Source organism: Elgaria multicarinata, chromosome 23 (assembly GCF_023053635.1).
Source record: "Elgaria multicarinata webbii isolate HBS135686 ecotype San Diego chromosome 23, rElgMul1.1.pri, whole genome shotgun sequence".
Classification (NCBI taxonomy): domain Eukaryota; kingdom Metazoa; phylum Chordata; class Lepidosauria; order Squamata; family Anguidae; genus Elgaria; species Elgaria multicarinata.
In genome coordinates, this window is record NC_086193.1 from 1,808,722 (window position 1) to 1,831,915 (window position 23,194).

Genomic DNA, 23,194 nt, shown 5'->3' on the forward strand with positions numbered 1-23,194 from the left:
ATGCTGTAGGGTGGATTCCTGCATTGAGCAGGGGGTTGGACTCGATGGCCTTGTAGGCCCCTTCCAACTCTGCTATTCTATGATTCTATGAACACTGTTGGCACCAGGCGGGCCTCATCGGGGAGATGATTCCATAACGGTGGGCCACCACAGAAAAGGCCCTCTCCTTTGTTGCCTCCCTCTGAGCCTCCCTCGGAGTAGGCATCTTGAGGAGGACCTTAGAGGACCTTCACGGTGTCATGTGCAAGTGTACGGCTTGCAGTTAAGCTGTGTGTGTGCACACGCATGCGTTTTTGTGAAGGAAATAAATAAAATTGGCAAGGTTTATACTTGTCAGTTTCACCTGACTCTAGGGGGAAGGAAGGTTGAAGGGGATCAATGAAATCAAAAAGCTCTGTGCTGACTTTATCAGTTTCATCTGAGAGGCAAAAAAGGAACCCTGGTGTGATTTATCAGGCTTTTCTCCTAATGTTATCAGTTTCATGGAAGAGAGAGAGACAGAGAGATGGTGAAATATTGCTTTTAGGAGGGCAGTTAGGTCATTTAGAAATGGGGATTAAACACTGCCTGATTGTCAACAAAGATAGCAGATTGGGCTGGGATCCAGGTTAAAGAAGAAGATCAGCCGTATCTCCTACCCTAGCTATAGGGAATGTGGTGAGGTATGAATAGGGCGACCCTATGGAAAGGAGGACAGGGCTCCTGTGTCTTTAACAGTTCTCTTGAAAAGGGAATTTCAGCAGGTGTCATTTGTATATTCGCAGAACCTGGTGAAATTCCCTCTTCATCACAACAGGTAAAGGTGAAGGAGCTATACTAGTGTGACCTGTTGGTTGTTTTTAACCTGTTGGATTTTTTTTTATGGTTTTAATTTTTGTGAACCGCCCAGAGAGCTTCGGCTATTGGGCAGTATAAAAATGTAATAAATAAATAAATAAATAAATAAATATAAAAAAGGGCAGGGCTCCTGCAGCTTTAACTGTTGTGATGAAGAGGGAATTTCACCAGGTGCTACATGCATACAAATGACACCTGCTGAAATTGCCTTTTCTAGGCAACTGTTAAAGATACAGGAGCCCTGTCCTCTTTTTCATAGGGTCACCCTAGATAAAATAAGTAGTGGATTGAAAACAGTTTGAGGGAAGGGTGGCATGTCTACACGAACCCCATATCCTGGGATCGATCCTGTCCATCCAAAGGACACACAGAGGATCCCAGGAGCAAGCAGGGACGATCCATCCATTTTCCTGGGATAACCCTTAGGTGTAGAAAGGGCCGGAGTGGAATAAATGTGCAATTTTCAGGCTTATCACTGGAGCCAGGTGAAACTGACACGTGAATTTATCACTATTTATATTTACTGTATTTATTATTATTTATGACCTCATCTAGAGTATTGGCTTCATCTAGAGTATTGCGTCCAGTTCTGGGCTCCACAATTCAAGAAGGACGCAGACAAGCTGGAGCGTGTTCAGAGGAGGGCAACCAGGATGATCAGGGGTCTGGAAACAAAGCCCTATGAGGAGAGACTGAAAGAACTGGGCATGTTTAGCCTGGAGAAGAGATGATTGAGGGGAGACATGAGAGCACTCTTCAAATACTTAAAAGGTTGTCACACAGAGGAGGGCCAGGATCTCTTCTCGATCCTCCCAGAGTGCAGGACATGGAATAACGGGCTCAAGTTAAAGGAAGCCAGATTCCAGCTGGACATCAGGAAAAACTTCCTGACTGTTAGAGAAGTACAACAATGGAATCAGTGACCTAGGGAGGTGGTGGGCTCTCCCACACTAGAGGCGTTCAAGAGGCAGCTAGACAACCATCTGTCAGGGATGCTTTAGGGTGGATTCCTGCACTGAGCAGGGGGTTGGACTTGATGGCCTTGTAGGCCCCTTCCAGCTCTGCTATTCTATGATTCTATGATGACATCTGCATCCCACCTTGTTTCCTCTTCCAAGGAGTCCAGGTCGGCGTACCGGGTCCTCCACCTCTCCCATTTTACTCTCACAGCAACCCTGTGAGGACGTGATGTGAAACTGGCAAGTTCAAGATATGAAAAGCCATGCCAATTTCACCCGGAATGTATTGTAATTGCTAAGATGCTCACAGGCATCGATGCATCTGTAGTTTGGGCTGCCGTGACACGTTTGCCTGACTGGCATACCAGAGGGGGCAGGGCCGGATCTCACGGGATCTGAGAACTCTGGCTTCTAGCTTCCTCCACAGCTGTGCTTGAGGCCTCAATCTTGCTCACGCTGCATTTCGTGGTCCAACAATTGCGGTCACCAACATTTCCTCTTTGATAGCAGAGCGCTCATGTGCTTCTGGGGTCAGGGACCGTGCAGGGGGAGAGACCTTTCTCATCTGTTCTCTTCGCTCACTCGGGTTGCCAACTTCTATGGTGTCTATCAAAAGAAAGAAAAATAGGAGCAAGACATTCCAAGCCATAGGGAAGAAAAAGAAGAAGAAGAAGAAGAAGAAGAAGAAGAAGAAGAAGAAGAAGAAGAAGAAGAAGAAGAAGAAACCTGCCTGAAACTTAGCAGAAATGGGGCCATTCTGTTCTCCCTTGGGAAGAGAAGCCACAGCCATGGGGCTTCTGCAGAGAAGGCCCTGCCTCCATGTTCCCGTTTAACCTAACCTCTTCTGCTGGTGGAACATGCAGCAGCAGCAGGTCTGGCACAGAAGATTGTAATGTACTAACATGCTCAAATTTTCAGGTCATTTCGCAACCCTAAATTCTCAGCCAGGTGTCAGCGGCTGCGGGAGAGGAAATTCTTAGCTGGTTGGCAGAAGCTCCTGGAATGATGGGCGGTATTTTTGCCTTGTAGGTATGGAGAGGAGGAAAAAAACGGGATTGCTTCATATTCCGCTTGTGGGCTTTCCCAACGGCCTTTGGCTGTCCTCTGTTGGAAACAGCGGACAACATTAGCTGGAGATTTGATTTGGTCTAGCAGGGCTATTCTTAGGTTCCAATTACCCAGCATGCATAGAGAGGCCCAGGGCATATTGCTGAATGAGTCCCACCTCTTGGCAGGAAAGAGGCCTGGGCGAGAATTTCCTCCAGTTCTGGGGAGGTTTAGAAGAATCCACCCATGTTTGCCATCTCCTTCGTGAGTGGGACAACAAGAATGTGAGATTTAATCCCATAAATTGAATGTGAGAGAATGTGAAATGGACCGATTTGCCCGTCCAGCTGCAGGCAGGCAGATCTGCAGTGCTTGGCTTTGAATCATAGAATCATAGAATAGCAGAGTTGGAAGGGGCCTGCAAGGCCATCGAGTCCAACCCCCTGCTCAATGCAGGAATCCACCCTAAAGCATCCCTGACAGAATTGGGTTCGAATCCCTTGCACATTCAAGCGTGCTTCTGGTGCTGAAATCGGATTGCTACCTCTTCTTTTCTGACCAGCTCTTCGCCTTTAAGAGCTACATGGCAGACTATCAGGTGTGACTCTCCCCACTGAGGGAATAGCGCTCCACCTGTTGAATTCAGCCAGTGCACCTGGCTGAGAAATTCATTCCATTTATTTCTTTTTTATGTGTGTGTGTGTGTGTGTTTTTAATAAGAATGTGCCAAAATGTGCATGTTGCTTCACCTGCTGGAAGGAAAGAACAGGAGATTTAAAAATAAAATAAATTTGGGAAGTGAAACTGTGATTTGCCCACACGTAGCCAGAATTAGCCAACTAGAACTTCCGTTTCATGTGTGTGTGTGTGTGTGTGTGTGAGTGTGAGTGTGTGTGTGAGGGGTCTCTAATTTGAAATGTATTTTTGTCGTACTGCTCTAACCGCCAGGACGTTTTTCCTGATGTCCAGCCGGTCACTTGAGCCCGTTATTCCGTGTTCTGCCCTCTGGCGTTTGCCCTTTCCAAAAATGGCCGCCGCCGCGTGGGCCCGGCCAGACGCCCGAAACAAAAGAGAAACTGGCTGAGACAGAAAATATAGCAAGTTCCCCGAGAGCTGAAGCGCACAGTGGAGGCTGAGCTTCGGAAAAAGAGAGGCAAAAACCACTTTGTTTTAGACGCAGATAAAGACGGTGCCGGAAGGCAAAACTTATTTATGTATTTATTTATTTATTACATTTCCATACCGCCCAATAGCTGGAGCTCTCTGGGCGGTTGGCACTCTAGCGTGCCAGACAGCCAATTAATAAAAGAACAATAATTTATAAATGCCTGAGAAAACAAAATAAACATCCAGGGGGCAGGGAAACTGGCAGACGCCAAGCGAGAGCTCCGGAAACACGTTGGCTGGAGAGCCTAGGTCCGTTTGGACCTGCGGCGGGGGTCTCGGGGGTGTGTGTGTGTCTATCCATCCCTTGCTATGAGAAATCTCTCTCTTTTTTAAAAAAAAAAACAGAAAATGCTGGAGGTTGGACCCAGGACCTCCAGGCTTCAAATCATGTGCACTGGCTTGTATTGAAAAATAATGCAGGTTTCTAGTCCTCAGGGTTCTAAAGAAAGGTCTGCTTTGAGTAGCCATCTAGCACAGCCTTCCTCAACCTGGGGCGCTCCAGATGTGTTGGACTGCATCTCCCAGAATGCCCCAACCGGGGCATTCTGGGAGTTGTCGTCCAACACATCTGGAGCGCCCCAGGTTGAGGAAGGCTGAAATTTCTAGCGCATAAGAGCATAAAGCAGAGGCCTGCAGGATCACATCCAAGTCCATCATCCTGTTCACACATTGCCCACCTGTTGCCTGTGGGGAAACCCTAAGCAGGATATGAGTGCAACAGCACCCTCCTACCCATGTTCCCCAGCAACTGGTGTAGATAGGCAGAGCGCCTCTGATACGGGAGGCAGCACCCAGCCATCAAGACCAGTAGCCTTCTCTTCCAGAAATTGGTCCACCCACCCACCCCTTTTAAAGCCAAGGTAGTGGCCGTCGCGTCCTCTTGCGGCAGTGAATTCCACAGTTTCCCTCTGCGCTGGGTGGCGGGACTCCTGCCAATAGCTGAGCCTTCGCAGAGGCAACTTTTAGAAGGGCGGAGGAAATTCTGTATCGTTTATTATTATTTGTTGCATTTCTCTCCTGCCCCATAGCCCGAGTTCAAAAATGCCCACCAAGGGAAGGAATGCTTAATGTTGGGAGGAAAGTGGCGTGGCTAGAAGAAGGAGGCATGGCCATCAGGGATTCCACATCAGGGATTCCTCTCTCAATTCCCCCTCATTTAGAATCATAGAACAGTACAGTTGGAAGGGTCCTATAAGGCCATCTAGTCCAACCCCCAGCATCCGTGACAGATGGTTGTCCAGCTTGAAGGCCTCCAGTGAGGGAGAGCCCACTACCTCCCCAGGTCATTGGTTCCATTGTCATGCTGCTCTAACATTCAGGAAGTTTTTCCTGGTGTCCTGTTGCTTGAGCCTGTTATTCCGTGTCCTGCACTCTGGGAGGATCGAGAAGAGATCCTGGCCCTCCTCTGTGTGACGACCTTTTAAGTATTTGAAGAGTGCTCTCATGTCTCCCCTCAATCTTCTCTTCTCCAGGCTAAACATGCCCAGTTCTTTCAGTCTCTCCTCATAGGGCTTTGTTTCCAGACCCTTGATGTCCACGTACAGTTTTGAAAATTATTATTATTATTATTATTATTATTATTATTATTATTATTATCATTATTATTACCCCGTCTTTTGCCCAATACTGGGCCTCAAGGCGGCCTTACCAAAATTTAAAACATACACATTTTAAACCTAGGAAAAGAAATGTACAAAAAAGTAATACACAAATAAATGACAATATTAAAACTTTAAACATTTAAAACACACGAGAATTTTACAAGTCCTTAACATAGATGGAGGACCAGATTATTCTCCAATGGCCTGCCGGAACACACAATTTTTCGCCTGCTTCCGAAAAACGGTTTATTTTTTCTCCGCTCCGGATTCACCCGGTCAACGCATCCCATTCCCCCCCCCCCGTGTTTTACGCCGCCTGCCCCCCCCCGATCCGGAATCCAAGCCGGGCCGTGTGGGAAAAGGCTCTCCCATCTGAAACCCCCTTCTGCCCCCCCCCATTCCCACCCCTTGGATGGCATTCAACAGCACTTTGCATTCGACGCTATGGAGGGTTGACCTTTAATGAGCTCAAACCCATCCAAACCGCAAGCAAAGGGTTTTTTGTCTTCCAACGGCCTCGTTTCTATAGTTACCATGCCCCTGGGATTTCCCTGGAAACGCCGGAGAGCCGCCCGCTGTGTTGGCCAACTCCGTTTTCGGGGTGGGTGGGTTTGCAGACGGACTTAAAAGTTTGGTTTTCGCCCTGAAAATGGGCAAAACCGGACAAGCGCAACTAGCGTTTCAATGTTCGTCCCTTATTTTTATTTTTGTGCAGACGGCCTGCAGGGTTGTGGAGTCGGCACATAAAACTTCCGACTCCTTTAATTATATATCGATATAGGAAATAAATTTCCTATATATTTCCTACATCGACTGCAAGCATGCAACTTTTTTAGAACCCTAACCTGTTAACGCCCAGATCTAAAGGCTATAGCTAAGACATTCTGGTTTTTTTATTTTATTTATTAAAGAAGCCCCAAAATGAAAACAATGAGGTTATATTTTTATTTATTTATTTAATTGCATTTATATCACCCCCCATAGCCGAAGTTCTCTGGGCAGGTTCATCAAAAGACTATAGAGTATAAAGTAATAGGATCTAAAAGAGAGAAACTATCAAAGAAAATCAGGAACATCTTTCTCTACTAGTTCAAAAATCTAAAGTATATACTTTGATATCAGAGTCAAAACTACAAAAAGGTAAAAGAAAAAAACACAATTGAATACCTAAAACAACTTAACACATGACCATTTAAAAAAGAAATGAACTCCGTTATGTATGTAAATAACATAAAACTTTTTCGAGATTAAAGGATCGTTTGAATATAAAATTCAAGTGAATATACATTTAATGAAATATAAACATTATATTGCAGAAGATTGAAGACTAACATATTGGTCTTAGAAACAGAATTGCTTCTGCCAAATCCTTCCTCATAGCCCTTAAATCCGATTTGACTATTTTCAGTGCCGAAAATGGCCTTTCTACACTGACTCGGGTGGGTGGCATTGCTGTTACAGTTCTAGCTGCATCACTAATAACCGCTGGAGAAATTATAGTCAGGTTTTTAGGGGCGTCTCGCAACTCTATATACAATTTAAATTTGTTAGGAGTTGGAGTCGGTACGTTTTTACCAACTCTGACTCCAGTAACCCAAGAATTTCTTCCGACTCTACGACTCCGACTGCACAGCCCTGACGGCCTGTACACTCTCGTCGTGATGCGTACAACAGCCCTGCAGGGTGGATCAGGATGGGGTAACATTGGCCAGGGGAAAGGGGAGGGTTGTAGCTGAGCAGGGGAGGGTTGAAAACAGATAACGCTATGTCTCTTAGTGAATGCATTACACTGACAAATGAAAAATGTAAGTAAAGAGAGCACCATTACTGTGGCAGGAACTCTCTCTCTCTCTCTCTCTCTCTCTCTCTCTCTCTCTCTCTCACACACACACACACACACACACACACACACATAAAAACAGGTCAAGAACAGACTCTTATCCCCAGTTTCCTTGCTCGCAATCTCTCCCTTCCTCCAGCTATTTGGCTGAGCTTCGGCGACAGCACGGAATATTCACGACCTTCCAAACTGCTCAGGAGAAGAGTCGTTAAGCGAACCTTCCCCAAGAGTGCTGCTGTTGCGAGGAAGCGGCGGCCTGGCTGTTGGCCACGATGACTCAATGCAGTCTTTTAAGTTCGGAGGCCATACGCTGCGGAACACCAGCCATTACGGGGGCGGGAGAGGCAGCAAGCGGAAGCCATGGCTTCTAAGGCGTCTGGTGGGCCACCGTGGATGCTAGATAGAATCATAGAATAGCAGAGTTGGAAGGGGCCTACAAGGCCATTGAGTCCAACCCCCTGCTCAGTGCAGGAATCCACCCTAAAGCATCCCTGACAGATGCTTGTCCAGCTGCCTCTTGAAGGCCTCTAGTGTGGGAGAGCCCACCACCTCCCTAGTTCACTGATTCCACCATTGCACTGCTCTAACAGTCAGGAAGTTTTTCCTGATGTCCAGCCGGAATCTGGCTTCTTTTAACTTGAGCCCGTTATTCCGTGTCCTGCACTCTGGGAGGATCGAGAAGAGATCCTGGCCCTCCTCTGTGTGACAACCTTTCAAGTATTTGAAGAGTGCTCTCATGTCTCCCCTCCATCTTCTCTTCTCCAGGCTAAACCTGCCCAGTTCTTTCAGTCTCTCTTCATAGGGCTTTGTTTCCAGACCCCTGATCATCCTGGTTGCCCTCCTCTGAACGAACTTTTAGGTCAGATCCAGCTGGGGTCTTGTTGTTGATTTCTTCTAGAGGAAAATCTCAGGTGGGGCCCAGGGGAAAAGGTGTCAGTGTGTGTGACTGCTGGGAACCAGATGGTTTGATGTAGTGGTTAGCGTTGGTCAGGGACTCAGGAGATCCGGGTTCAAGTCCCCACTCAGCCATGGAAGCTCACTGGGTGACTTTGGGCCAGTAACAGTCCCTCAGCCCAACCCACCTCACAGGGGTGTTGTTGTTGTGAGGATAAAGCGGAGATTCCTGTCACCAAAGAATCCCAGGGCAGCACACATCATAATTTTATTTATTTATTTATTTACAATATTTATAGGCTGCTCCCCATTCAAAATTTCGGAGCGGTGCAAAAGATCAAATCAAATAAAAAAAATGATGCCAAATGAACCGTGAACCACGGCTGGTCATCAAGGCCGGCCGGCCTTCCTTTCCTTTATCAATAATAATAAAATAAAAACGGAGAGGCCGTTTTCCTGTGACCGATCTCCAATTCGTAATTCCATGCTGCCAAGATACCCAGAAGCCGGTGTCAGCTCCCAGAGAAACTGAACTCTCTTTCCACTATTAGAGCCTCGTGTGGCGCAGAGCGGTAAAGCAGCAGTTTCGGCAGCCGAAACTCTCCCCACGGCCTGAGTTCGATCCCAGCGGAAGCTGGTTTCAGGCAGCCGGCTCAGGTCGACTCAGCCTTCCGTCCTCCCGAGGTCGGTAAAATGAGTACCCAGTTAGCTGGGGGAAAGGTCACCACGGCCGGGGAAGGCAACGGCAAACCACCCCGCTAGAAGGCCTGCCAAGGAAACATCAGCGAAAGCTGCCGTCCCTCCAAGAGACAGTAATGACTCAGTGCTTGCACGAGTGGTTCCTTTCCTTTCTTCCTTCCCACTATAGTCTGGGGCTCGATGCATTGATCAACAGCTACTTGGACTCTCCTGGTCCAGGGAGGTTGTCTGTTGATTGACAATTATGGAGCAAAGAGGGATACTTTCTAAACATGTGCCTGCACGTACCTGTGAGCAGGTACGAATTTGGTTCAGATCCGTGTGGTACGGGCCTCGGGCCAGAACCTTTAACGCACTGAGGTGCGCCCTGCCTTGGCTTGGCGGATGGGCTTTTGGGTCAGATCCAGCAAGCCTCTGTCTGAGTGGTCTGGATTTCGACCTAGGGCGCCATTTCCCCGTTTTGCATGTCTCTCCGGGGGTGGGTGGGTGTTGTTCCCTCCTCAGCCAACGACACCCACCAGGATGACGGCAGAATGTAAAATGGCGAAGGCTGGCACTCTGCCCTTCCTCTGGGCTCCTCGCGTTCTGTTCGTCACCTGCCGCTTCCAGGGCCTGCGTCCAACAGTTCAATTACTTCCCCGAAAATCAATCCTCTCCTTGCAAATCCTAACCGCTCACTCCATCAGGTCCGACCACGTACAGGCAGTGAAAAGACGCCCCACCACAACTCAAAACAGCTCCAGTACAGTGTTTTCCCCTGGCACTGTGGAGGGAACGAGTGAGACCTGACTGCAACGAAATGCTGCAGCGTGGCTGCACTTGGGATGTCAAGAAACCCCAAACGCATTCGGATAACTATGGATTTCTACAAATTCCACCCGTGGATTCTGCAACAGACCAGCGTTTTCTGAGTTGCATGGATTCTGTGGGCATTTTTTTGTTAGTTTCCAGAATTTAGAACATTAGAAGAGCCCTGATGGATCAAACCAAGGATCTATCTAGTCCAAATCACCCGGCGAGCTTCGTGGATAAGCGGGGGACCTGAACCTGGGTCTCTCCAGCCCTAGATCCACAATGTAGCCCAGGAGAGGCAACTCTGGATGATTTGGACTACAACTCTTTTCACCCCAGCCAGGATGGCCAATGCCCAGGGCTGATGGGAGTTGTAGTCCAAAGCCCCTGGGGGTGGGGCTTGGGGAACCCTGGCATAGAAGGGATAAATGCCAAGTTCTACATTTAGGAAATAGAAACCAAATGCACAGTTACAAGATGGGGGATACTCGGCTCAGCAATACTACAAACGAGAAGGATCTTGGAATTGTTGTAGATCACAAGCTGAATAGGAGCCAACAGTGCGATATGGCTGCAAGAAAGGCCAATGCTATTTTGGGCTGCATGAATAGAAGTAGAGCTTCCAAATCACGTGAGGTCCTGGTTCTTCTCTATTCGGCCCTGGTTGGGCCTCGTCTAGAGTATTGCGTCCAGTTCTGGGCTCCACAATTCAAGAAGGACGCAGACAAGCTGGAGCATGTTCAGAGGAGGGCAACCAGGATGATCAGGGGTCTGGAAACAAAGCCCTATGAAGAGAGACTGAAAGAAATGGGCAGGTTTAGCCTGGAGAAGAGAAGATTGAAGGGAGACATGGTAGCACTCTTCAAATACTTGAAAGGTTGTCACACAGAGGAGGGCCAGGATCTCTTCTCGACACAAGCTGGTGGTGGATGGCGGATGCAGGGAAGGGGGCGGGGGCTCACCTGTTGCCTCAGCTGTACATGCACCAGGTAAATGGGGAGAGTTTTCTGGGTGCTAGCTGCACAAGCAGCACTCAGAAAACTACAAGACGCCTCAGAGGGTCCGAATTTCACCTCGGCTTTGGCGCCTTGACAGATTGGGAACCCCTGAGGCAGCTCCGGCATGGATTGGAGCTGATTCAGGGGCTCTGGATGGGCTTCCAAGATGGATCCGGGGGTCCCTGCATAGCCCTAGAAAAGACCCACTTTGCACACCCCTCCTAAAAAGTATACTATTTATTTATTTATTTCATACATTTCTTGTCCATCTTCTTGGGGTGGGGCTAAAATATACATGTAAGCAAATGATGAAAAACAGCCATAGGCCATCATTAAAACAAGGGTACCAGGCTTCCAAATAGCAACACACAAACTTCTCAAACTCATCATAAAGAAGTCAAACGCTGAAACTATTTGAAAAGGTCTGTCTGCAGTTGCCAGCAGAAGAGAACCTAAAAAATCCTTCCCCATCACGACCTCCAGATGTGTTTGGACTACAACACCCATCTTCCCCAGGTCATCATGCTGGCGATGAATGACAGGAGTTGCAGTCCAACTGGAGGGCAGCAAGTCAGAGAAACCCAGGTCAGAGCATCTGGGTGGAGAAGCCACTTTAAGGAGGCATCCATTACAGGTGGCAGAAGTGGGATTCTCGGATTGTATGGCCTGCGATTCCTCACCAGCATTGGCCAGCATGATGGCCAGGGCTAATAGGAATTGTAGTTTGTTCTGCAAGTCACAGGTTGGGGAAGGCTGATCTTGGGACAGGGAATTTCAGAAGTAGCTAGCTCCTTCTGGTAGCTAGGGCCTAAGCTGTTTAGGGACTTTCAAGGGAATAACCAAAACTTTGAATTTCACTAAAAACACCCACAAATGAATCTGATGTAGCTGATAAAATAACAGCCTCCCAGAACTTCACCTTAGAAGAGATGTTAGATGCAGCATCTCTCACTGATCCAAATTTCATAATGCTCTTCAAGGGCAGCCCCACATGAAGCTCATTGCAGTAGTCCAGACGAGATGGAACTAACGAATGCATGCGGGACTGTGGCCGCAGCTGGACAAACTCGACAGCCATGGTGAAAAGTGGCCTTTGATGGTCAGAGGTAGAGTGCTCCTTTATAGGGAGGCTCGATTGGACTGACCCGGATTCAGCCTGCTCCTATCGATGCGGACAGGATCTTGGGCAGAGCTCTTTCCCAACCCTAAATGACGGAATTAAAGTTGGGATCTCCTGCCTGCCAGTCACAAGCTGTTCCGCTGCACTTGTAAAAACAGCACTAAGGCTGCAGGATGGGGTGGGGAGGGAGTTGATTGAAGTACGAATGCCAGATGCCGCAAGAAAGCAATGCCGTGAACCAATCCATCCAAATTCCTGGCTTGGTGACAGGTGGAAAGGCATCAGCCAGGGACGTTTTCTATCTTGGGGTGGCTTTTTAAATATCTGTTCCAGTTTTTCTGGTTTCCTTCTAGTCCCGTGGCATATTGGCTACCTCTGTGCTACACAGCCGTTATCAGAGTGCCAACTTTGCTCCTCTTTTCTGTATCACTGTTGCGGAAATTAAACTGGTTCTTTTACCTAATGCCCACAGATCTAAGAAAACTAGCTTTATAACACATACATCATAAAGTTTATATCTTCTTGCTTATTTTAATGTTACACTTGCTGCACTAGCTGCTGTTGAAATAACGTGTCACAAGATAGTTAAACCGTTGTAGTACATTTTGTAAGGCAAGCTAACCACAACTAAGAAACAGATGGAGATGTAGTTCCTGTAGCTATTACAATACCCATTATGGTGTTTTAGTCAGAGAAGTACCTGAACTCTGCATATGCCTAGGCGCTTTGCTATTTCATTGGTTGTTGTGTTGCTGAGCTGTATTCTATATGATGATTTGGTGTATTATGATTGGCAAGAAAGTTCTGCCATTGTATCTGAGGGGACCTGATCCTATAAAAATGCTAACATTTCCTGAAATTGCTGGGCAGTTCCTCAAACGGCCACCCTGCAGCGCTGCTTGTAATAAACCTTCTAAGGAGAGAGAAATTGTGTCTTGAGAGTCTTTGACCACCACTCAGCGAACCACAGGAACCCGTGGTTTCGGGTTCTGCGACAATCACCCGTGAAGGAGAGGCTAAACAGCCGTTATAAGAGTGCCAACTTTGCTCCTCTTTTCTGTATCACCCATGAAGGAGAGGCTGCCTCATTTCAAATCCGTCTCTTTTCTCCCCTCGCTACCCAGTATGATGCTTCCGTGGAACGAGTGGATATGGGCCCACGAATATTGGCTGCCACCGGGGATCACCTGGGAGGACATGAAGGAAACCGAGGAGATCCGCTACCCACAGCCCCGGCACCTGCTGCTCAGCATCCCCTTGGCTCTTCTGCTCATCGCGGTCCGGTTCGTCTTCGAAAGGTACGTTCATCAAGAACCAAGGCAAAAAGCCGCACGTTTTGTGGTTGTTTTTCGCACCCAAGTCAAATCCCAGTGGCTAGGGGCCAGAGGAAATTTCATTTCGGTTCTCCCTCTCTCCCTCTCTCAGAGTACTCTCAGAGTACTTTAGTACTCTCTCATTTTAGAGAGTACTAAAATGAATATAGAATTGTTGAGTTGGAAGGTGACCACAAAGATTACCTAATCCAGTGGTTCTTGTTTTCCAAGTGCCAAGCCATGGACCCCCTCCTTTTGAAAAATTTGTTATCTCTATGGTAGTTACCTGTGCGAAGCAATTTTTGGGAGAAAATAAGGGGTAACCCCTAATAAGCAAAGGATTTTAGGGATACTAAAAAACAGACCATAAAATTTGTGATATTACCACGCAAAAATGACAAATTTAGGAATATAAAGACGAATTTAATTTGACTAACCTCTAGTTTACAATTGAACAAATTATGACCTGTCTAGCAGCGACTAAACCTAAATGTGATGGGAGAAATCGTGCCTCTTTTTTTCCCGAACAATCCCTTCCACATCCGGTTCCATATTTCCTCCTTTTAATCTCAAATCTGGATCAACGTCGAGCCGATTTCTAGGCTTGTCCTTCACATTAAAAAAAAAAAAAAATGTCGAAAATGTTTGTTCACAAAGATATGTGGAACAAAAGGGAACTCGGTGTTTCAAAGCCTTTTCACCTAACTTTTATAACCAGGAAAAAAACGCCACCCAGAATTGGTCCGGTCTATATTCTTTGAAGAATGATTTCAGTGAACCGTCACAAGTCACGTCAACAAGTGCATCTCGCTCTTCTGCAAACAGGGTTGTACATCACATTCAAAAGGATTCCTTCTCCATGAGTTTTCAGGATTAGGTGCAGGGAAGGAATCTCTGAAGCTAGTCAGGGATGTTATATTTTACTTTAGGGTGGATTCTTGCATTGAGCAGGGGGTTGGACTCGACGGCCTTGTAGGCCCCTTCCAACTCTGCGATTCTCTGATTCTCTGATTCTGGTAGGAATTCGTTGTCAGTGGACTCCAGAAATGAATGGTGAATATGTGAATGCTGCCACGGACCCCCAATTCAACCACCCATGAGAAGTGGCTCTCCAACCTCTTTTTAAAAGCCTCTAGAGTTGGAGAACCCACAGCTGCCATAGGTACCGCTGTCGTACAGTAGGTGCCGCTGTCGTACAGGTCTTGCCATCGGGACGTTTTTCCCATTATATTTACATACCAGCATTTATATTATTATATTTATATGCCAACGTTTGGTAAACGTGTAGGTGTGGTATATATATATATATATATATATATATATATATATATATATATATATGTAGGATTTCCCAACAGCTAAAATCCACCTTAAGTACTGCTTAGTAGACCCATTGAAATGAATGGGATTTTGGTTAGTCAGGAAAGTCCCATTCGTTTCAATAGTCTAACGCTGCGTAGGATTTACGGTGGGTTTCACCCAACATGTGCAGATTGAGTCAAATTCAGGTCAGATTTTTCTTTTCTTTTTTTAAAGAACATGGGCCCCCAATTCCAGATCTCCTAGGGTCCCCATCCTGCCCTCCGGGGTGTCTGAGATGGCCACAGTCTTTCCCCCCCCCCCAAAATTGGTGTTTTTTTAGCAGCTGTGCCAGCCCACTCCCTGACTACTCTGTTTCTCCGATCCGTTGTTTCTCTCCCTCGCAGGAACGTCGCCATACCCCTGAGCAGGAAGATGGGGCTGAGGGAAAAAGTGCGGAGGAAAGCTGCTCCGAATCCCATCCTGGAAGCTTTTTACACCATGCACAGGAGAGCCCCCAAAGCGGTGAGTTTTTCTCGCCCGCACGTGTGCTAAAAACCATTCAGTCTCGGCATGGCCTTTCCTTACCCGGCACGCTTAAATGTCTCAGACAACAATGCCCATCATTCCCAGCCAGTGTTTCCCCTCCCCCTAAACCCTTTTCCTTTTAAAGCCACCTAGGTTGAGTTGCCTATTTTGCAGCAGTCCTGCAGCAGGGGGTTACATAAGTTAACAGGCTTGGCATCCGAATCACATCCTGCAGCTGCAGCTAAAGAATGACTAACACGCTTTTGCTCATTTCTGTGGGTTCATAATCCTCGGGACTCTTGCTGCCGGTTGTCTTATAAATAGAAACTGTTCTTGGTATAAGAGATGACTCATCGCCCTCATCATTTGGAGGCCTAGTTTTCTGGGAAGCAGTGAACTGGGGCCAGGGCTGTACCATTGAAGATTTGCAGGAGGGCATTTCCCGCCCAGAAAAAATTCACAAATTCCCAGACTCCCTGCAGGCAGAAAGCTAACACGTCAGGGTCCCAGCCTACGCTCTGCCCTGCCCTGCCAATTTTCTGCGCGCGGATAATCTCGCCAGAGAGCACGCCGTCGCGTTGAGCAACCTTTTACCATTAGCAATCGCGTGAATGATTTGTCTTGAAAAAGGTAAAAGCCACCGAGCTGAAAGGGGGTTTTCTTCACCTCCCCGCCACCTGTTTTCGCAAGACGGCGGTTTGTGAGCTTGGGGTCTGGCGTGCCTCACCCAGGGGCCGTGCTCTGTTTTCCAGGAGGAGCTCAACGCCCTTGCCAAGCGGTGCGACTTACAGCCTAGGCAAGTGGAGAGATGGTTCCGGTATCAGTGGAACAAGGATCGACCCAGCTTGACCAAGAAGTTCTGTGAAGCCAGGTGACGGAGACAGCGGGGTGGGATCAAAGGTGCTCGGGTTGCGTTCCGATGCCAACTTACCTGATTTCACCCCGCGCGGGACCAAGATGCTAACAGAAACTCCGTTCTCTCTCGAAATCCTGCAAATGTCGTAACTGAGTACTTGAATCAAAACATACATGCCGATTTTTGAAAAATTGGCAAGCAAAAATGCAAGGAGGTGTCAGCAAACTCGATTCCTGCGCTGGCTCTTGTTTTGCGTTGGGCTGTATCTGACTCTTTCGAATATTTACATTCTGTTTTATATTTTTAACTGTTGGGATGATGAGGACGATGGCAACGCTGATGATGATTAACTGAGAAGGTGTCCAAGTGCGTGACATCGTAACCCGAAGGAAATTTACAAGAGGGGTCCAAATATTGAACCCTTTATATATTAATACATTTATTATTATTTTTAAATACAGGTTACTTTACAAAACAGATCACTGTGAACACTAAAACGTTATGATTTATTTTATGGCAAACATTCAAACCTATTGCAAACATTACAAACTGAAAGAACTGGGCATGTTTAGCCTGGAGAAGAGAAGATTGAGGGGAGACATGATAGCAGTCTTCAAATACTTAAAAGGTTGTCACACAGAGGAGGGCCAGGATCTCTTCTCGATCCTCCCAGAGTGCAGGACACGGAATAACGGGCTCAAGTTAAAGGAAGCCAGATTCCGGCTGGACATCAGGAAAAACTTCCTGACTGTTAGAGCAGTACGATAATAGAACCAGTGACCTTGGAAGGTTGTGGGCTCTCCCACACTAGAGGTCTTCAAGAGGCAGCTGGACAAGCATCTGTCAGGGATGCTTTAGGGTGGATTCCTGCATTGAGCAGGGGGTTGGACTAGATGGCCTTGTAGGCCCCTTCCAACTCTGCTATTCTATGATTCTGTGATTCTATGATTAAAAAACATTAGTTATTAGGATTTATTTATTTTCTTACTGTGTGTAATCTGCCCAGAGAATGAAAATTCCTGGGCGGATTAGAAATATAATAAATAAATAGATAAATAAATGAAAGAAATATATGAACTCCGGTGGATCTCCTGTACTCAGCAGAGGGGTGGACTGTATGACCTTTTGAGTTCCCTTCCAGCTCTAGGATTCGATGACTGCAATCCCATCTGCTGGCTGCATCCTGACCTTTTCTCTATCTTTCTCTGCACAGCTGGCGATTTACTTTTTACTTCACTTCCTTCAGCATGGGCCTGGCCGTCCTCTACGACGTGAGTATCAAGTCCCTTCTCGGTTTCGTAGGTCATCGCCAAGAAAAGGCAGCTGGACGCGTTGCGCATTCGACAGCTACACAATCCCCGCGCCGTCCCATTGGCTGTTCCCGTTTTGGGTTGGAGGAATTTGGGAGCAAGGGAATGGGAGGCGTCAGTCCAGCAGAGGTCACCGCTAGCAAGGCGTCACGGGCCGTTGTACCTCTGTACCACTAGGACAGGGGCGGGGAAACGTAGGTCCAGGCCCCAATCCAGCCTTCCTTACTCTTAAGGAATTGTCTCCCTTTGTAGAAACCCTGGTTCTGGGACCACCGGGAGTGTTGGGTCGGCTACCCACAGCAGGTGAGTAGCAACCGAGAACCGTGAAAGGCGATCCGTGGAAAGGTGTGTGCAAGTCACATGGGAGCACATGCAGAAATGATGTGAAAATGACACGCTGTCAGCCTTTCCAAATATTAAAAAAATGTAGCCCTTAAAGGTTTTTATGATAGATAGAGAGAGAGAGAGAGAGAGAGAGAGAGAGAGAGAGAGAGAGAGATGAGAGAGAGAGAGAGAGAGAGATTCCTACATGTCCATCTCTATCACGATGACATCGCTATTTGGGGTTTTACCATTTGCATTTCTCTGGCTTTGCAGCCGCTCCTGCCCTCCATCTTTGCCTACTACATGCTGGAGCTGTCCTTCTACTGGTCTTTGGTCTTCACCTTGCCTTTTGACATCAAGCGGAAGGTGAGTGGCAGGCCTGGGCAGCGTTCCACCGGGGCTGAGCAAGACTCATCCCTGGATTTGGGATGAGACGTGACCCCGTTCCTCTACCAAGGGAGCTCACACTCAGGAACCTGTTGCCAGCAGGACCCTCCTCCTCACTGGAGTCTGTTGCTAGGGTCTGGAATGTTTTGAGGGTCAGGGGACATCATTTATTTCTCTTCTGGAGGAGGAGGAGGAGGAGGAGGAGGAGGAGGAGGAAAATAATAATAATAATAATAATAATAATAATAATAATAATAATAATAATATTTTGGGCTGCATTAATAAAAGTAGAGCTTCCAAATCACGTGAGGTCCTGGTTCCTCTCTATTTAGCCCTGGTTAGGCCTCATCTAGAGTATGGCGTCCAGTTCTGGGCTCCACAATTCAAGAAGGACGCAGACAAGCTGGAGCGTGTTCAGAGGAGGGCAACCAGGATGATCAGGGGTCTGGAAACAAAGCCCTATGAAGAGAGACTGAAAGAACTGGGCAGGTTTAGCCTGGAGAAGAGAAGATGGAGGGGAGACATGAGAGCACTCTTCAAATACTTGAAAGGTTGTCACACAGAGGAGGGCCAGGATCTCTTCTTGATCCTCCCAGAGTGCAGGACACGGAATAACGGGCTCAAGTTACAGGAAGCGTTGAAAAGAGGCAACCTCTGGTGCTTCAGAAATCATATAAAAGTTGTTTTATTGGTTAATGTCCAAACATGTTCTGCTCAACGTTTCGGACTGATTGTCCTTCGTCAGGAGCTATAACAATTTTTAAAATACACAAGTTAAAATAGAAACAGGAACAACACTCGGAAATTAAATTACATTCCTTTAGCAAAACTATGTAAGTCTCAACTGTTCTTATTTTCACATTTGCTGTCAACAAAAGTGCAATGAGAAATTCCAGAATAGTACACAAAATATTCCTAGATGTTTTACCTTGCCAATACCACGGAATAGATATTACAGTTTGCTACTGCCAATAACCAAATATTCCTATCCCAAGGACAGGTTTTTTTCTTTGTTTTGAGCAAGATCACCAATTTTTTAAAAAATTGGAACAGAAGTTACAACCCCAATTGTGCACATTTCGAGACCCCCCACCCCCCCCACCCCCGTGAAACAAACTCTCCAATTTGCACACATTGACATTTGCGCAAATGGCGGGACCCAGAAAAATGCGCAAACCAGTTCCAGAATCAGGAAAAATACTCCGCTACAGTCCACCGCCGCTTACCGGAACGGAAACACTGCAAGATCTCGTCAGGCTTAATCGGAATGGAATTTTCAGCACCACTGGGCGTAATGGAGTCAAGCCAGGAATTCTTCTCTGGCTCGGATTTTGATCCGAGCCGGTGAAGAATTCAGAGGCTCGTAAAGCTTTCATTTCCTTTGAACCGGGCTTTTATGCCTCTTGCCTACAAGTTCTTTGCCCAGCCTATATCAGAGGAACTTTCACAGCTTTTCCCACTCAGGACTTATAGAAAAACCCTTTTGCCCAAGCTCGCTTTGCGTTCCCGGTCACCTCTACAGCCACTTCCTTTCTCGCCACTGTAGGACTTCCACGAACAGATTCTCCATCACGCCATCACCATCTTCCTGATCAGCTTCTCGTACTGCGCCAACTACATCCGGATCGGCACCCTGGTCTTGATCATACATGATGCTTCAGACTGCTTCCTGGAGGTACGTGGTGCCCCCGGTAACCCAGAGGAGCTGACAAAGGCCATGGCTAGACCAGGCCTATATCCCGGGATTGTCCTGGGATCATCCCTGTACATCCAAATGACACACAGGGGATAAAGCAGTATGACAATGGAACCAGTGACCTAGGGAGGTGGTGGGCTCTCCCACACTAGAGGCCTTCAAGAGGCAGCTGGACAACCATCTGTCAGGGATGCTTTAGGGTGGATTCCTGCCTTGAGCAGGGGGTTGGACTTGAAGGCCTTAAAGGCCCCTTCCAACTCTCCTATTCTATGATTCTATGATTCTATGAGGACATTTGAGCTCAGACTTTAAAAACATCCCTATAAATCACTGAATGCAGGGATCTGCTCTAAAATTGACGTGCCTCTTTAAGAGCTGTCACAGTGCCAGTTTTCATGCGTTGATCTTTAAAACTAAGGAAACATCTCTTCGGTGGGTAATTCGACAAGGCAGACAGAGGGACCCGCCCGGAAATCAAGGCAGAGGAATACCTCGACCGAGCTCCAGATCAAATTTTGAGGCAGAGAAGACCCACTTTGCACACCCCTCCTAAGAAGTATACTGTGTATTTATGTATTTCATACATTTCTTGCCTGTATTTCAAGATCGGGTGGTGGTGGTGCAAGAATATACGTATATGCAAATGATGAAAAACAGCCATAGGCCATCATTAAAACAAGGCTCCCAAATAGCAACACACAAACAGCTCAAACTCACAGTAAAGAAGTCAAACGAGGAAACTATTTGAAAAGGTCTGTCTGCAGTTCAACTGTCCCTTCCAACTCTGCTATTCTATGATTCTATGATACCGGGAGCAGGCAGGGACCACCTCTCCATTTGCCTGGGATAATCCTTAGGTCTAGCTAAGGCCATAGATATTATTTATTTATTTATTTATTTATTTAATTACATTTCTATACCGCCCCACTGCCGAAGCTCTCTGGGCGGTTCACAAAAGCCAAAAACACACACACAGTAAACATCAAAAATATACAAAATTTAAAAACCATCAGAGACATAAAAACAACAGTATAAAAACAGCAGCATCCATTTAAAACAGCAATTCTGGGGTCCGTTAAAAAACAAACTTAGCGTTGTTCGATGCCGTTAAATGCCTGGGAGAAGAGGAAAGTCTTGACCTGGTGCCTGAAAGATAACAACGTTGGCGCCATGCGAGCCTCATCGGGGAGATCATTCCATAATTGAGGGGCCACCACTGAAAAGGCCCTCTCCCTTGCTGCCATCCTCTGAGCTTCCTTCGGAGTAGGCACCCGGAGGAGGTCCTTAGATGTTGAGCGCAGGGTACGGGTGGGTTCATGTCGGGAGAAGCGTTCCATCAGGTATTGCGGTCCCAAGCCATGTAGGGCTTTATAGGTTAAAACCAGCACCTTGAATTGGGCTCGGAAATGTATAGGCAGCCAATGCAAGCGGGCCAGAATCGATGTTATATGCTCAGACCTCCTGGCACCAGCTATCAATCTGGCCGCCGCATTTTGCACAAGCTGCAACTTCCACCTTCCATCCCCATCTTAAAAGAACAGAAGAGCTCTGTGGAATTGGACCAATGTTTCACCTAAATTTGGCATCCTGAATAATCAATACCTCTTCTAACGGTAATTAATTGTGTGTTGTGTGTGAAGAACAATTCCAGCGTTCCCCAAACTGGCTACTCTCTGGATGTGGTGGGTTACTTAGCTTTAAATGAGGATTACTGTCGTGTTTCTCAGAAGACTCCTGCTTTCGATGGGAGGCAAATGACGAGGCTTGCTAAGTAATCGCAAAGCTTTTATTAAGCAACAAACGTCTCTTCTACCTGAGGGGAGCCTAATCTCTTGGAAACTTCCCTCTAGGCGAAACTATGCAAACTAAGCAAGACAATTGTCCGCTCAAGAAAGAATAGGAAGCCCCTTCCCAAATGCCCGTAACTTCAGAGCGCCTGGTGCGGAGGCAAGTTCTGGCGTAATCAAACCGACTTTCTCACACCTTCCTTCCGTGCCGTGCGTTTCAGCTTCCGGCGGACCCTAGCATCAGCTAGCTTGTCGGGACGCTCACTTCCGGAAGAAAGTTCACTTCCCACGGAGTGTGTAGGATTTGGCCTTGAGGAGATAAGCTCTGGAGAGGGCTGACTCCCAGCTGGAGCATCGCCTGTGAGAGCTTCCTCCCCTACTGGTTCAGGCTGGCTGGTGTCTGGCGCCTCCTCCCCTAGTTCCAAATCTGATTCTGATTGATTACCTGAAACACCTTTTCCCCAAACAGGGGCAGTAGGGTTAGCCATGACAATTAGACAAATTCATGGGGGATAGGTGTCGTGATTAGGCCTGTTCCCCTTAGGCTGCGGGGAAGGAGTTTCTGGCAATCCATCAGATTCAGATTCTGAAGCAGAAGAGACATTCCCAGAAATGTACTGGCCTACATGGGAGGTGTGGGAGGTGATTCTCATGGGCTCGTCACCAGCTGGGAATGAACCTTCGCCAGACCTTATCACTGAAAATGTTAACCACACACCATCTGTGGGAAGTCAGTATTCTTCAGAGGGGGGGGGGCACTTCAGGGATGGCTGATCCCGGAATCTGCCACAGACTCAAACGGGCGGAGCTAAAGGAAGGTGAGAGAAAGTCAGCCCGGCTAGCTTCTCACCAACAGCTTCTTCAGAGCCAGCCTCCTTGAAGTTAAAGTGTTCTGGGGAACGGCTTTCCCTTTTTCTTGAAAGGACAGTTGTCTCGCCTAGTTTTGCCTAGAGGAAATTTCCTAGACGTTGGACTCTCTTCAGGTGGGGAGAGATGTTCATTACATGGCAGACCTCTTTATCGTCTCCCAATAAGGCGGGAGGTTTTGGGAAATGTGACAGTGTCTTAGTAATTGACGGCAAGAGCTTCAAGCTACAACATGCTGGTGGTTTTGATATGTTTAGCCTCGCCCCTTTTGCCATTGGCCACGCCCATCCCTGGACAGCAGCTCCTGCGTGAATTGAATTCGGCCCTGGGCCTGAAAGTGGTCAACGCCCCTGGTCTAGAGGTGGGTTTTTTTTTCCAGAACACTGCTTCTATCATATCATATCGCTTGTCATCAATCTCGGCTAAGGTTAAGTGATTAAGGTGCAGGTGATAGTACTGAATTGCCCCTGAATTGCTCCTTAAATCCTCTCTCTGGATTGCCGCCGTCTGCGAAGGCAGGAGGGATGATTTAACGACTGATGAATTCTAATGAGCTTTGTTACGGCCATGCCTGTGCAACTCTCTCCTTTATTATTTTGATTTTCTTTTTTCTCCCAGCCCACGAAGATTTTCAACTACCTGAAGTGGCGGCAAACTTGTAACTGTCTGTTTTTGGCTTTCTCGGCCGTTTTCCTGTTCACTCGCCTGGTGATTTTCCCCTACAAGTAAGTTTCGTCTCCGGGATTTGATTTTGCTCCTTAGGGGTGATTTTGCTCTGCAATAATCCAGTGGTTTCCAGCGGGGAGCGGAACGCAAGCCTGCCCCTGTGATGGAAACGGTTCCGTACATCTTCGCTGCCCCCGATCTCAATGT

The 23,194-nt window shown here is 47.2% G+C and overlaps 1 protein-coding gene across 3 annotated transcripts in view; it reads left to right on the top strand.

Annotated features, from left to right (window-relative positions):
- The window catches only part of CERS4 (ceramide synthase 4), a 50,302-nt gene that overhangs the window by 22,258 nt on the left and 4,850 nt on the right, over positions 1 to 23,194 (top strand). For all 3 annotated transcript variants that reach the window (XM_063146895.1, XM_063146894.1, XM_063146893.1), the window contains exons 2-9: positions 13,079 to 13,252; positions 14,974 to 15,091; positions 15,847 to 15,965; positions 17,164 to 17,221; positions 17,513 to 17,563; positions 17,858 to 17,950; positions 19,518 to 19,646; positions 22,940 to 23,046. In XM_063146895.1, the coding sequence (XP_063002965.1) occupies positions 13,080 to 13,252; positions 14,974 to 15,091; positions 15,847 to 15,965; positions 17,164 to 17,221; positions 17,513 to 17,563; positions 17,858 to 17,950; positions 19,518 to 19,646; positions 22,940 to 23,046 (848 nt within the window). In that variant the 5' untranslated portion in view covers position 13,079. The remainder of the gene's footprint in view (positions 1 to 13,078; positions 13,253 to 14,973; positions 15,092 to 15,846; positions 15,966 to 17,163; positions 17,222 to 17,512; positions 17,564 to 17,857; positions 17,951 to 19,517; positions 19,647 to 22,939; positions 23,047 to 23,194) is intronic.